This window comes from Pleurodeles waltl, chromosome 6 (genome assembly GCF_031143425.1).
Source record: "Pleurodeles waltl isolate 20211129_DDA chromosome 6, aPleWal1.hap1.20221129, whole genome shotgun sequence".
In the NCBI taxonomy this organism is placed as follows: domain Eukaryota; kingdom Metazoa; phylum Chordata; class Amphibia; order Caudata; family Salamandridae; genus Pleurodeles; species Pleurodeles waltl.
In genome coordinates this window covers 982911242-982926949 of record NC_090445.1, presented here as the reverse complement: position 1 = coordinate 982926949, position 15708 = coordinate 982911242, and the positions used below count along the sequence as shown (strand labels likewise).

The 15708-nt window shown below is 42.6% G+C and overlaps 1 protein-coding gene across 2 annotated transcripts in view; it reads left to right on the top strand.

The window, feature by feature from the left end:
* The window catches only part of SLC16A12 (solute carrier family 16 member 12), a 511884-nt gene that overhangs the window by 366121 nt on the left and 130055 nt on the right, over positions 1–15708 (top strand). For both annotated transcript variants that reach the window (XM_069239860.1, XM_069239861.1), the window contains exons 5-6: positions 9906–10009; positions 11379–11522. In XM_069239860.1, the coding sequence (XP_069095961.1) occupies positions 9906–10009; positions 11379–11522 (248 nt within the window). The remainder of the gene's footprint in view (positions 1–9905; positions 10010–11378; positions 11523–15708) is intronic.

Sequence of the window (15708 nt, the reverse complement as noted above, 5' to 3'; positions counted from 1 at the left end):
GACAGGAATTTGTTTAAAGTGTTTTTGTAACTTGATCAGTCTTTCTTGAGGACAACATTATTTTGTGCACTTGATATTTATTCTCAATATTGTACTTTATTAACTATCATGGGCAACATGTGTTTCGCAGCACAGTTCTCTTCCTCAGGGTCAAAATGATTAATTTTCAAAATTCAGTAGAAAGAAGGGAAGAATAAAAAGAAAAAAGTGAGCAAATGGATAAACCAAGGGTATCCAGAAAGTGATCCTGAAATATCTGCATCACCTCATGAGTGTTAATGTGTGAACAAAGACTAGTAAGAATCCATCATTAAAGAAAAGCACAAGGTCCCCAAGAGATATAATGCGAAAAAGAAGAAATAAAACCATAACCGCAAAAGGAGTGCTCAGTGAGACAATATTCCAAAAAAATCATCAATTCATACTGAAGTACATTCTTGATAAATGGGTTGCTCCAGTAATTATTCAATTGATCCCAGCCATTATGTCAGGGACAGCACAAATATGCCAGGTAGGGACTGTCATGCCACGGGTGCCCACAATATGTTAAGAATCACTAGTGTTATACCAGGTCAGGCCGTATGTCAGTATGCCATCATGGGATTGTTATCCAGAGTGTGCCAAAATTCATTATCATCCTACCTCTTGTGCTTGGGGTAGGCATCATCTTGGCATGAATGCCCAAATTCTGCCAGTAATTATCATTATTATGTCACGAATGCTTGCAATGTACTAACTGACAAAGAAGGAAAGCATGGACATAAGTTGATTCTTAACACAGTCAGATCCCTTAGGATCCAGCCCATTGCTTTTTTTCACCAGGTCCTCGGTGCTGATCGTGTCTAGTTCCTCTGTGGACAGATTTTCATTTGCACCCTTGGAACAATGAGAAATCAGAGAGTCCAGGTTTTGACTGTCTTTGTTTGCCAAAGGTAGGAGTGATCCCCTATGGTAGCCACGATGCCTCTGACAATGGAACATCTAGCAGATAGCGCCCTCAACAAAGAGCCCTCAAGAGAAAAAAACCAGAAGGGACAAACCCTCTGATGGCGATTAGAGACTTATGGGAGGCTGACGAGGACTGGTAGAAAAAAGGACTGCAGCAAGGCTCAGAAGACACAAGTAAGGCTAGTTGAATTACCAGAACCAGGAGAATAGAAAGGTTCAGAAGGGAAGCAACAGGATTGGGAATCACCAGCAGGAGGACGGAGACACCAGCTAGGGCAATGACACACCAGCAGGAGTAAGGAGGCACCAGCAGGAGCGAGGAGTGTTGCAACGCAAAGGGGAAAGTTCTGCTCCTTACATACCCAAAAACAGGAAGAGACACAGAGGAAGAAGTGACGCCTCCATGATGGATTGGGAAATGCTGGCAGGAATACATGATAGAACCTCCATGATGGTTTGGTTAGGTTAAAACCGTTATTCAGGAATTTTGGGAAGAAGAACCTTCAGAAAGCAAGAATATGGCTCCCAAGGAGAGGAGTGTCTCCAAACCACTCGACAAGTGAGGCAAAGAATGGCCCTCCTCGCCCTTGGAGGACTCCCCAGACTGAAGGTAAGTGTTTTGGGCTTTATGCTGTATAACGCAGGATGCCAGGGGGACTTCAAAATGGTTTCGAAAGAACTAAGGTTCACTAGTGCCCTCTATTCAGGAACACCTTCAACCAAGACCGGTGGAGTTTGAGAGAAAGCATGGTTGGAGCGATCAGTAATTTAGGGCTTCAATTGAGAGGTATGAAAGACAGGATACACCTTCCATGAATGTGACAACTGAAAACGGAATGGCACTGGGTTTATGATGTGGACTATCTTGAAGGCTCCATAAAATTGTGGATTAAAGTTTGTTTAGCGAGAGATGGTGAGGCAAGTATTTAGAAGACAGCCACACCTTGTCACTCACTTAATATGAAGGGTATTATTGCTGGAGAGCATCAGAGGAGACCCTCATTCTGTGCTTGGACTCCTGTAGATTAAGGAACACTTTTTGTCCTATCTTTCGAAGGTGTCAGGTAAAAGAAGTTGCTGCCAGAACTGAAGTGGAGTCCTGTGAGCCTGATGGAAATGTTCTTGGATAATATCAATATAAACAAAAGAAGGGTGCTGTTTTTAAGGAGCTATGAACTGCATTGTTATAATAAGTCATTCATCTTAAATCAAAAGGGTGTTGTTCCTATAGTAAAAAGAGGAGATGGCAGGTTGACTGAGTGTTGTAAACGGAAATCCTTAAGATCAAAACTTGATGCCCGCACACACCCAAAGGGGTGTCATGCTCTATCTTAGGGCTTAGCTCCTCATCAAGCCAGTGCTGCAATGTCCCAACATTTCCCACAAGAGGGCTTTTTCTCTGAGATCTTTTTATTAACCATCATATTTATGAGTGTGTGTGAGGGTAGACAGTGTGTAGGGTGGAGTGAATATAGAAAAAAGTGAAATAAAACTATCTCAAGGATACCAAATTATTTTATTGTAGTGGTTCCCTGACCAGGGTTAAAATTTCAGGGATGGGAGCTATCATGCGGGCTCAATGTGCCAGGATAGCCTCAATGTGTGTAATGTAGGGTCGACATGTTTCACGTGGGAAGGTCCCACCAGGTCAGTGGCATTTCTCCAGGACCAGTATAATCCCTACACCTAGATGAGACGTGAGAGAAAGTAAATAGGACTCCCTAGCAAAATCCTTCATTGAAGTATTTCTCAACCCTGTAGGGAGTATTTGTTATGCCCCTTAGGTCAAAGTCAAAGTCTTGCACACTGCTGCAATAACAGTGGTCTAGCATGGCTAGCAGTCGTAACCTACCCTGACTTGCTAGTCACACACACACTCATCAATACAGAGGTTAATAAAAAGATCTCGGAGAAAGAACCCTCTCATTGGGACCATCAGGCATTGCAGCACCGGCCCGACCAGGAGGTAAGTGCTATGATGAAGCATAACACCCATTTGAGTATGTGAGGGCATTGAGTTTTAATCTTAACGATTCAGGTTTACACCACTTAGTCAGCTTGTTACCTCCTCTTTTCCTATAGGAACAGCACCCTTTTAGTTTAAGGTGTATGATCTAGGAGCGCAGGTGCTGGACCTTCATCTTCTCCCTGCTCCCCCACTTTATTTTGCATAATATAAGAAAAAGCAGCCAGACAGAGTAGTCCAGTCACTTTGGGTTGAATGACAAAAACAACAAAGGTATTGTTCTCGATTTTGATGTAGGCATTCAGTCTGACCGTTGGTTTGCAGATGGAATCTAGAAGATGTGTAAGAATTCACAGAAATGTTTCCAGAAGCGGAATATGTACTGAGGACCTTGTTCTGAGATAATGGGTTGAGGAAGACCATGAAGATGAAATATTTCATACATGGAAACTTTTCCCCACTTCTTCAATGGAAGGCAACTTTCCTAGAGGGGTGAAATGTGCCATCTTTGAAAAAGAGTCTACAGTCTCCATTATGGCTCAATTACCTGCAGAAGGGGGTGAGGCTGAAATGCAGGAGGAACCGTTAGGGGATGCAAAAATCCTAAAGACCGGGGATGAGCACAAATTGGACAAGAAGTGATATATACTTCAGTATCTTCACATAAAATCGCCAGCAGAAAAATCAAAGAATTAACTCTATGGTGGACTTGACGCCTCAATGATCAGCAGTAGGTAAGTCATGCCATATCTGTAGGGCCCCTCTCTGTAATTCTTTGGTTGGAAGAAATAGGAACTGCTTTAGTTAAGGAGTTCCAGTCTTTCCTTGTTAGAGATGTTGATCCTGCTTAAACTCTATCTAAAAAGGAGACAGAGGGCCTTATTTGCAAGCCCTTTTCACCACCGTTCCATCAATTTTTTTTGATGCAGTGTTGGTGCAAGCAATGCACTACACTGCTCCAGATTTCCAAACTGACACATTGGGCCCAATGCATCAGTTTGTAAAGCCCTACGTCACATTCTACTTGCACCAGGTATTATGTATACAGGGTAGGTGTTCCCTTAGAAGAACGCCATGTGAAATTTACAACTTTTCATTGCGTCATTCTACGAGTTCACTGTGTCAAAATGTTACAGCCTGCTCAGAGCAGGTGTAAAATTGACACAGGGCATTTTCCTATGGGACTCTCCTTGCATTGCTGGAGATGCTTTAGTTTAAAGCACAACTTCAGTAATGTGTCAGTTTAGTGTCAACAGATGCGTCAGAAATTCTGAAGTATCTGTGCAAAACGTGCTCCATGGAGCTCAGTATTGTAAATACAGTGCATCCATGGTGTTGTTAGAGGATGTGTGGCAGGTGCAAGAAGTCTGATGCATCAGTGATCAGATTTTTGTAAATGAGGCCCTGACTTGTTCTGATTATGCATTCTGGTTCCAGGATATTCTGCTAAAAAGTAGTTGGACTCCCAGGATATTGTCGGGAAAGAGCATTAGCAAATACATTATGATATTCTGGAATATAGGTTATAATGAAGTCATACTGAATACAAGAATAGGTCCATTTTGCTTGGCTACTGTTCTGACATTGCATGTTGCAAAGAATTGTAGAGTCCGATAATCAGTTCTGATTTCAAAAGGTTTTTTGGTTTCCATTAAGAAATGTCACCACTCGCAACAGACTAATTTTATTTCAATAGTTCATGTTCTAGAACTGAGTAGTTCTTCTCTGATTCAGATAAGAAGTGTGACAGGTAAAAAACTGGATGCTCTAGCCATCACCCTCTTGCTGTTGATACAAGACTTCCCCAACTACTCTTTCTGAGATGTTTATCTTGAATATAAATGTTTTGGAGGTATCGGGATGATGTAGACTTGGAGCCTGGGTAAACACTATTTTCAAGTTTTGATAAGCTGTTTCAGCCTTATTCTGTCCACTTAAATTGTTAAGGTTCTCTTTCTTGAGAGTTTAAGATCAGACTAGTTTGAGAGGCAAAATTCTCAGTAAACTGGTGAAAGAAATTTAAAATCAAGGAAGCATTAAGTCTCCTTAATAGAGGAAGGTGAAGGGCATTCAAGAATGGCTGAAAATTTCTGGGATCCATGTCAATTCCTGCTTTATATAAATGGTATCCCAAATATTCTACTTCAGGCTGATCACATCCACATTTTCAGGCATGCAGAGCAGTCTATTTTGGTGTGATTTATCAAGGACTTGACAAACATGATTATGGTCGGAGGAGAGATTAGATGAATAAACTAGCATGTTATCTAAATATACCACAACAGTGCTCTAGCAGGTCTACAAATATGTGATCCATCAAGCACTGGAAAATGGATGGAGCACTGCTTAGCCAAAAAGAGATAACGCAATATTTGAAACGGGCTGGTGGAGAGGATGTTCTGAAAGTGGTCTTCCACTCGTCTCCTTTTTTTATACAAAAGAGATGGTAGGCTCTTAAGATATCCTTGGTAAGCCGTAAGGGATACCAGTCTTTTATGGGTACTCTATTCAATACTCTGAAATCAATACATGGCTGTAGATTTTTGGTTTTCTTGGGTATGAAAAAGAGAGAAGTCCCAGCAGGAGGAGGAGCATGTAATGAGTCTGTTTTTGAAGATTCTCCTCAAGATACTGCCTCCTTAAAGTGAATACATTCTTTCAAACTGAACCTTGACACCAGGTATGAGGGGAATAGAGCACTTGACTTCACGGTGAGGAAGTAAGGAGACTTCTTTAGGTTTCTGAAATATATCTGCATATTTTTGACAATGAGCTGGGACTCCCTGCATGATGCTAATGGTGCCACATTCAGTTTCCTTGGTCTTGAAAGTTTTCTTATGAGCTCAGTATTCTTCTGTGATGTAACAAAATTGATGATAAATTTGGGAGATAAGGATATATGGCCTAATTTACAAGAAACTGGTGCATCAGAATCGATGCACCATTTTTCTTGCTCCAGCCCTGGAGGCCTTAACGACACCATGGTAGAATGTTATTTATGATACAGTGCTCCATGGAGCATGTTCCCACTGATGCGTCAGAAATTCTGACTCATAAACTTACGCATTGTTGGACTAGCGTAAAAAATTCAAGCTACTCCATCAATGCGTGGAAGGCTCCCATGTTAAAAATCCCTGCTTCAGTTTAATGCCTGCTCTGAGCAGGCATTAAGTTTTTGACGCAGGGAAGTCACAGAACTGTGCAGTTCAGTGTGGCTTTTAACGTGGGACCACCGACCCTGCATACATTATATCTGGCACAAGTATAATGTGGTGCAGGGCTTTAAAAACTGGTGCAATGGTCCCATTTCACCAGTTTGTAAATGTTGTGCAGTGTAGGGGACTGCTTACACCGCCACAGTGTAAAAAAAAGTGACTCTATAGAGGCGCAAGGGGCTTGTAAATAAGCCCCATAGTTTGAGCCTGTCAATTGATGTATACATTGTGTCTGATCATAAGATCATAATGTGGTTGGGAGATGTAATAATGCCAAAGATACGATCTCTTGATGTTTTCCAAAGGTCAACCTTAAAGGAGTGGTCATCTCTTTAACCGGTCCAGAGACCAATGGAGTTCTGTCTACTGTACAGACCTGTTCAGGGGATTCATTGGTGACTCAAGGTATTTGACTTTCTTGTGCCCATGTTTCATCCAGTTACAACCCACTTGCCCTGCTGTCCAATAAGGACAACACCTTTCGAATCTGTCAATTAGGAAGTTCCAGAAGCAAGGGTAACAGGGGAGCAACCAGTTCTCTGGAAGAACAAATAGGAGGGTTGGCTAACTTGCCCATCCTCTCGCCTCATACATAGGGCAGGATTTGGTGTTTTCCAGACCTTTCTGTGGACGTGTGGGACAACTGGGGATTAGATGACCAGAATAGCCGCAGTACATAAATATTCCTTGCTTTTATCTATATTGCTGTTCAGACAGTTCTGCTCCTTATATACCCAAAAACAAGAAGTGACATAGAGGAAGAAGTGAGGCCGCCATGATGGATTGGGGAATGCTCTACAGGAATACAGGATAGAGCCTCCATGATGATTGGTGATGTGAAAACCTTTCTTCAGAAAATCTGGAAGACAAACTACAGAGAGCAATAATACGGTTCCCAGGGAGAGGAATGCTTTCAGCCCACCCGACAAGCGAGGCAAAGAATGTCCCTCCATAGCCCCTTGCAGGACTTCCCAGGCTGCAGGTAAGTGTTTAGAGTGTCCGGTTGTATAACACAGGATGCCAGGGAGGCAGTGGAGTAAGCCGCAGTTCGTACTGTGACCCACAGTGTGACAGATTGAGCTGGAAATGTAGGTATGGATATACATACCCATGCTTATCGGATCCCAGGTGCATTAAGCAGGATTTGGGAAGGAGTCAGAGAAAGAGAGAGACCTCCATCTTAGCTTTAAAGGAACAAAATGTGCTGTAGATCTATGGCACCTAAAGCCATACATGCTCTCATATTACCTTGTCTATAGTACCTACAAAAACACTGAAAGGTTCTGCCCTGATGCACAAGTCGCTGACAGATCATTGCTATTATCTGTGTGGACTTTCATGAGTAGAGATGTGTCATGGAGTTCTGTGACAGGCTCCTGGGCAGTAATCCATGCAATGGGCAGTTACAAAATCCCTGTCTTTGCCGATTCCCATCAGTCATACACAGAAATGCTATCATCAGCATCAGGGGTGTGGCAAGTTGACTGGTGCTTGATCAATGTTTTCAGTCCTCATCCAGTGCAAGTCACTTTCCAAGATCTAGATCACCTCTGCCATGGACTTGCAGATTAAATTGTTTCACAAACCCAGTGCTGTCCTTGTGTTGTACGTGATACTTGCAATAAAGAAATGAGCGGTCCAGCTGCATTCTGACTCCTATATCTCCTGAGCCAGTGTATGCAAAACTCCACGCATCATGATTGGCTACTATAGTAGCTAATGTCTGTAATGTGTGCTGATCAAAAATGTGAATTGTGCTCAGATGTCTGACGGGGATGATTTACTGTGTCAGTGGCATTACTGGTGGGTAGTTAATGGTTGAAAGGCAGCCTAAGCTGCCCTTCACCGGACCTAAAATGTTAAGTAACAACTACAATTGTCATGCAAAATTCAGCTTTTTGTATATATTTCAGGGGAACATGTTGCTTTAACAAACGTCATCAGCTATGAAATGCTGTTTTATGATGACACCATCTCTACAGAATAGGTGGTGTAAACAAAATGCAAAATGATAGTATTGCCTGGGTTTTAAGGAATTGATGATGCTAAATTCTATTCTAGAGACAAATGTTGTTCAAATAGAAGAAGAATGCCTGGCCGTCCTGTACATGGGACGAACTGGTCATAAATTATTACTTGAGTGGTTAAGGAAGATGGTCTGGTTTTATGTCTCTAAACAATTTCCTATTGGTAGCGCATTTGTATTATAACAATACTTGTATATTGCTAAAGTCTTATTTAAATATTGATTACAATACATTTACATTAAAACAGTGGAATGTTGTAGCCACAGACCATTCTACAGTTGTGCCTCCCATCTTTCTCCTGAAAAGATGAAAGCATCGTTATACTTGAATTGAAGTTAGCATTGATTGGTGTACTAAACAACTGAACTCTCTAGTAGGAGTGTTCCAATGTCTAAACCCTGGTCAATCATCCCTAAACCACTTTCCGATGCTTTACATTATTTAATCACTCAAGTAGACACTGCTAAGGGATGTTCACAATAAATGGACTGTAGATGGCATCTTACATTGATGACACTGGTGAATGACGTTTGCATTGAGTGTGCTATTTATAGAAATCAGTGGATTATTAAAGATACAAATATTACCCAAGGTCCCAGGGCAATACTGCAGAAAGTTATGTCTCGTAACATCTAAAGGCTAAGGAAAGCATTACAGTCTATTGCTCAACTCCTCATGTGAAGAGTGGTTGGCTGCGCAGTGTATTGAATTGAAGGCCAAAGTACCTAAGTGTCATCTTTGTGGAGCTACCAATAATGATTAGCTCTTCTTTAGAAGTGTCAGTTTTTTTCTGGTGCTTAAGTATCTCTTTGCAGACAAACACTCTATAAGAATACTATGATCAGCAGATATGTCCGTAACAGATGTACAGCTTGAGATTTCCGTATCGCTTAACAGTAGGTAAGGCAAACATGCCGGCAAAGGAGGCAGATAATTAACTTCATTGCTCCCCGAACATTGCCAAGACAACAAGTTTGTTTAGCACCCACCACCCTTGGTCTTCGCCAGCAGGTTTATTTCAGCCTCCAAGAGGTCATACATTTGTTAGAAGGTATTTCCTAAGTCAGAACCTACATCCCATCTATCTGCTAGTCTATCCATCCATCTGTCCATCTACACATCTGCCTACCCATCTGTTAATCCGTGAGCCATCAGTATGTGTGTATGCCCATTCATCCACCCACCTAAACAGCCGTACACTCTCCCTTTCATCTACCATTCAGATGTCAATCCATCTAGACAGCCATCGCAGGCATCATTTGCCGCTCAGTCTAAAGAATTCAAAAATACATCCATCCATAATGCATTTATCTTCTTTCCGATGTCTAGCTCCATTGATAGACTGACACATAGGCATATGTGAAACTGAATATGTTTTGTTTTAAGTAGTCTTTCTTGATATATCCCCATTACATTAAAACCGATCTCATTATGCTCAGGCTTGCTAGAATTATTAGCACAGGCAGAGAAGACCATTAGATTAATGGGCGCAAATGTCATATTATTGGACTCTTCTTTTCATCTCATCCCTTTTCTACATAAGCTTCCAACTGGCTTTCCTAGGCAGTGCTTACTAACATAATTTAATTATGTCAATTAATAACTGTTTCAATTTATTTTTTGGATTCATTCACCCTTAATGACTGGCGGTTTGTTATATTAATACGAGAACTTGCATGGCCACTTTGGCTTTAGAATACTTTGTTAAACTGTCTTATATTTTAATTGTTGCTATCTATCTTTCTTTAGATGTATTTCCATATTTTTTGTGGAATTCCAAACATACTTTGGAGAGGATTATGCTCGAACTGCTTGGATACATTCCATTGCTGATTGTACCACAATGCTTTGTGGTAAGTACTGAGAGACCAAAAGTCATTATTTCAACACGTGTTTGGGCACAGCAAAGGTATTCATCCCCCAGTCAAAAATGCTTGAGAAAAAAAGCTCTATGGAAGATAATAGGAGTGGTAAATGAAGGTTTTGGCATGCAGAAACAAGAAAGAGAATATTTCTGACCACAGAGAAAGTTTAGCCATTTTGTTTCATGACAGACTTGTTTTCTTTATATCAAATATTTAAAAGGTATACAGGAGCAGAACTTATTCTCAGAGAAATAACCCAAATCTTCGTCATTTAAGTAATGTATTGCAGTGCTTAGTTCACAAGTTAATACATATTTGTAAATCATTACATTCATGTAGAATTCTGAAAAATAAAACAAGATTCGCTTTATCTCTTCAGTGTTCTTTACTGAATTGAGGAGTGGCCGAAATTGTGAGTGTTAAGCATCACACCCAACATTGGAATTCTTAACTCAAGCATTCTTCAAATATCTCTTTGTGCAGTGAACATAACTTTTTCTAACACTTTGTAGGTTCTTCCACCCTGAATTACCCTTTGGGCCAGATTTACAAGACCCGATTGTCACTGTAGCGTCACATTTAGTGATGCTCTGGTGGTGCTATGTAGTGCACCATATTTACAAAGTGGTGTTAAGCCACTTTCTGTGTAAATACGGCCCCTTCACATGCAGCACTTTGTGTGGAAGGGGCGTACAATGGGTGCTGCTGTGGGCGTGCCACAGCAAAACCCATTGCATTTTGATGCTGCCCCAGATTTACGAGTTTTTGTAAATCTGTGGCTGCGCCAAAATCTAACGCCACCCCAGGGATTGCGTTAGCATAGTGCAACAAAAAGAAATGTTTTCATTTCTCCTTGTTTTTTTCTCTTTCTGTGTGTGCTGCATTCTTTCTGCAGCACACATAGAAAGAGCAAATTGCCGTTGAAGCTTGTTTTTGTGCAGTAAGGGGTCCCTTCCTGCTCAAAGCAACACCCCCCCCTCAACTAAGCCATTCTTGCACTAAGGTGCAGCGGTAGCTGCGTTGGCATTCTACAGCAAATTGTGCGCTGGTACATGGGGAAACACAGTGATGCGCTGTTTTCTTGTAAATACAGCACATCCCTGCGTTTTGAAAATGATGGCGCTCGGGGATGCCAAATTTGGGGCAGTGTTGCATTCCGTTATTTTTGAGTAAATATAGGCCTTAGATTTTAACAGAGGAATGTTGGTGTTCCAACTCTTTACTATGTTTTTTAAATTGTCATTAAAAAAATTTATTACCTGATATGCCTTGGCCATTTTCCAAAAAGTAGCAGTGTTTTCGGGAGGGAAATATTATGATTTCTTTGATTGCAGATATGTATTCTTTTCTATTTCAGCTCCACTTGGCAGTTATGTGAGTAATCATTTTTCCTGTCAAGTGGGAATCATGTTAGGAGGACTGCTTGCCTCTACTGGATTAATCCTGAGCTCATTTGCCACAAGTCTGGAGTACCTGTACCTCACTCTGGGAATTCTGACAGGTACTTGGGATTCACAAGCCTTTTTCACCACTGTGTCGTAATTGCAAGCTATTATTTCCTGCTCTCTTCGCACCTCTTTGACGAGGTTTGTTGTCCAGAGATCACAAAAAGTATTCATTAATATTCATTTTTAGGTACATAGTATTATGTTGTTTCTACTATGTAATATTTTTTTTTCTGAATGCTGCAAATATGTGACATTTGTTCTGTGAAATGCATGGCATTGTATGGCCATCAGGCGCTGCAAACCACTGTGGCAGGATGTAGGTGCTTATTATATAAAAGTGAAGGTTACTGAGGAAGGTTATCTCTGTCCCTTACATAAAACCTAGAAAAGTGGTTCCCAAACTTTTGACTTCTGTGGACCCTCACTTTATCATTTCTGGAATCCGGGGACCCCCACTGAATCTTTATTGGAATCCAGGGACCCCTCACTGAGTCATTATTGAAAGATGGGGACCTAATCTGTTAATATTATTTAATTTTCTAAGTAGTCGTGAACCCACTGAGGAGACTTCGTGGACCCCTACGGGTCCCCGGACCACAGATTGGGAACCACTGACCTAGAAGAACAATGTGCTGTGATTCATAAGGAGGCACAGAGTTCGACTTTGCCTCATGTTCAAGGATTTATTGCAATAGGGCCTGATCCATGCCAATGGTTTTCTTTCCCAGTTCCCAAGTATGGAGCTCAAAGTGATGATTAGGCATACAGATCTTATTAAGCCTTGCTAAGACCAATCAAGGCTATGTTCAGCAATTTTCTAGTCTTATCCTGGGTGTATTGTTTATTTTTGCATAACTTTCTTTTATTGATTTACAGAAACTTGGCAAAACTCTACATAACATATATCTGACTCATTGTATTTTTCATCCAATAAACATTGCCGGAGCAACAAATGCTGCATCAAGATTTACCAAGGTTGACATTATACCCCCATCACCTTCCCCCATTCTACCAGTCATGTACATCCGAAGTTGCACCTCCCTTCCTCCTGTGTGACGTGGGGTGTTTGTGCATGACTCACGGTGGGGTGGGGCATGGTTCCAGGGTGATACCTCGGTAGTCTGCCTATTCCTCCCAGATCTTAGCTTGTTTTTTAGGACATCCTCGCACCTGATCAATAGGTCTTTCTAAAGTCATGCAGTGATCCATGCACAAGGCCCATTTGGTGGTATATGGGGCGGCCTCCAACCTCTATTCTTGAGCAATATCTATTTTCGTTATCACCAGCCCCAGCCACTATAATGGTCTTTGGTGCCTTTTCCCTTCTACCCCTTCCGCAATGTGCAGGAGCATCAGTTTTGGGTCTCAAGGGACAGGCCATCCTAGTACTCCTCCCAGAGTATTGAGGATATGTTCCCAGTATGCCGCTAAGGCAACACATTGCGAGAACGTATGTGGAGGTCTGCCTCCGGGTGGTCGCAGCGCAGGCATCCAGTCGAGGAGCTCAACCCCATCTTCTGCAGCTGTGTAAATGTGAGGTACGTTCAATGTAGCCCTTTAAACCTTATTAATTGTGGATGCGCTTGCTACTTCCTTTGGGGCTGCCAGGGCCTTATTCCAGTCTTCTTTCTCAAATGGGCCCAAATTGACCTCCCAAGCCTCCTGCATTCCCACCATTCAGTCCGCCATGTTCCGAACTAGCTTGCAGTAACATCTGCCAGTTTATGTTCCTTAATATTAGTCAGAAGCACCTTGGCCTCCAAGGAGGAGTACTCAGAGACATCCCCTTCTTGTGGCAAAAAGGAGAAGGAGAGCATGCTGGAGTTGAAGTTACCTAAAAAAACTGGGATCGGTGCAGGTCATACTCGGCCTGCAGTGCTGAGAAGTTTTGGAGCTGGAATAGTAATTTTGGCAGAGCCACCAATTTAAATTTGGCCGAGAGGCAGATCAGCGACAGTGTCAGGGTGGACCAGAATTTTATATCCTTTGCCAGCTCCTGGACAATTGAGTATAGGTTAAGTGTGTGTGCAAGGGATCTGTCCAGTGTAATATAAATGCCCAAAGATTTATGCATCCCCGGAACATGATCCTATCAGGTATACAGCTGACTTAGCCACATCATATGAAGGCCTGTGAAGGCCTTGAATATTTGTAGTATGTACATGGCTCAGGGTCCTGATTCCTCCAAATTGTCTATGAACAACAGAACATTGTCTGCGTAAAGAGATATCCTATCACTCACCCCCTTCGACCACTGAAATCCCTGAAACGGAGCATCCACCCACACCCATGTCACCAGGGGCTCTATAGCCAGTGCAAATAGAATAGGTGAGAGGGGGCAGCCCTGACGGGATCCCTTTCTGATACTAAGCCACAGGGAAACAGTTCCCCCTATCTGTACCCACAGCACCAGGTTGGTATATAGCAGGTGGGCATATACAATGAAACGCGGGCCAAATCTTAGCACTGTAGCAAGGTGAAAAGATTCTCCCAGCTGACGGTATCAAAAGCTTTGTGGAAATATAAAGTCTAAAATCTAAATCTGTTTAGTAATTTTCAAGAAATTACCATTTGAAAAGGGGTTAACGCTCAGAAAATGTTAGGTATGTCTGGATGGTTGGCCCCACAGGAGTCCCACGGCACCAAAAATTTGAAATATACATAGGCCCTTCTGAATGCCTGTGAGGGCTTTTTCTCTAACCTGCTATTAATCTGAGTGTTGCAGCTGTCATTACAGGATTCAAGGACTCAGTCCATGAATCCTGAAAAGAAATTGAAAAATCACATAAGGAGATATGATGGACACACCCTGAATCCCAGAGAGAGCCCCTTTAAGTCAAATAAAAGAAAATAATACTGTAAACAACTGATTGCTAGTGTAGTACCCAGCATGGCACCCACTGTGGGGTCATAGACTAGCCCCTGCGACCAACTGCCATTGTACAGACCACAGGCCAAGGGGGTAGGGGTTGACCACCTGCATTTGGTTGGTTGCAGGACCAACCCACACAGCACATTGCTGAAGGCTGCGCACAGTGGGGTACTGGGCACGCATGCATGGTTGGCTGCACATGCGGGGGGTTGTTCAGCGCAGTACCTGACAGGAGGCTGTGTTAAGCAGAGGTGTTGCGTGCAGGGCCTGAGTATGGCCAAATGCAGGCCAGGTGCACCAGGTGGTTGGCCACCCACGGATTCCCACAGGCAGGATTGGATGGTAATAAAAGTATTTGGCTCAGGGCCTGATCAGAAGCCAGTCCCTGTGACCAAACAACTGCTTTGCACAGCTGAAGGGTGTTGTCAGGAATAAGGCTATGCACGGTCCAGGTCCCGACCGAAACTCGTATTTGCGGCGCTTCATGCACACCACTTGTCATCCCTTCCTGTTCCAAAAGTGGTCATCAGCATCGCCTGCCCTGTGGTAAAGCTCACATAGCTGCTGGGTTTGGACATTGGTGGACAAGATGCACTTATCAGTGTTATTCTATGAAAGGACTACAATTCCCAGGTTTTTAGAGGCTGCAGCCATCTTGGGGTGTGGCAGGCCTATAAAGCCCAGCCACATCAAAACACCTTGCTCACTATTTTGAAGACTTCGATGCAGTCAGACCTTGTGGGGGTTCCTCTGAAGAAGAGCAGATTTCCTGCATGGCAGATTGACAGCAAGTCGGAGTATACTTGTTTCCATGGTGAATTCAGGCACGAGTAGGTTGTATTCGTAGCGGTAAGGTTTTGATGAGCCCAATCTTGAAGGAAGTGGTTACTTCCAAAGGTACAGCTCCCCTTAGCACAACGAGCAAAGCATTTCCAGTTCTCAGAGTAAAGCGGCCTTGGTGTGATGATCAAAGCGTTTCGGATCACAGGAGAAACGCGCCCCTTAGCACAACGAGCAAAGCGCTTCAGGCCACACGTGTAAAGCGCCCTTGGCATGATAATCAAAGCGTTTCAGTCCACATGAGTAAAGCGTCCTTGGCACAATAATCAAAACATTTCAGTCCACATGAGTAAAGCACCCTTGGCAAGACAATCAAAGCGTTTCAGTCCACATGAGTAAACCACCCTTGGCATGACAATCAAAGCGTTTCAGTCCACATGAGTAAAGCACCCTTGGCGCGACAGTCAAAGCATTTCAGTCACAGGAAATAAAGCGCCCATGGCACGACAATCAAAGTGTTTCAGGCCACATGAGTAAAGCGGTCTTGGCACGACAATCAAAACGTTTTAGTCCACATGAATAAAAGC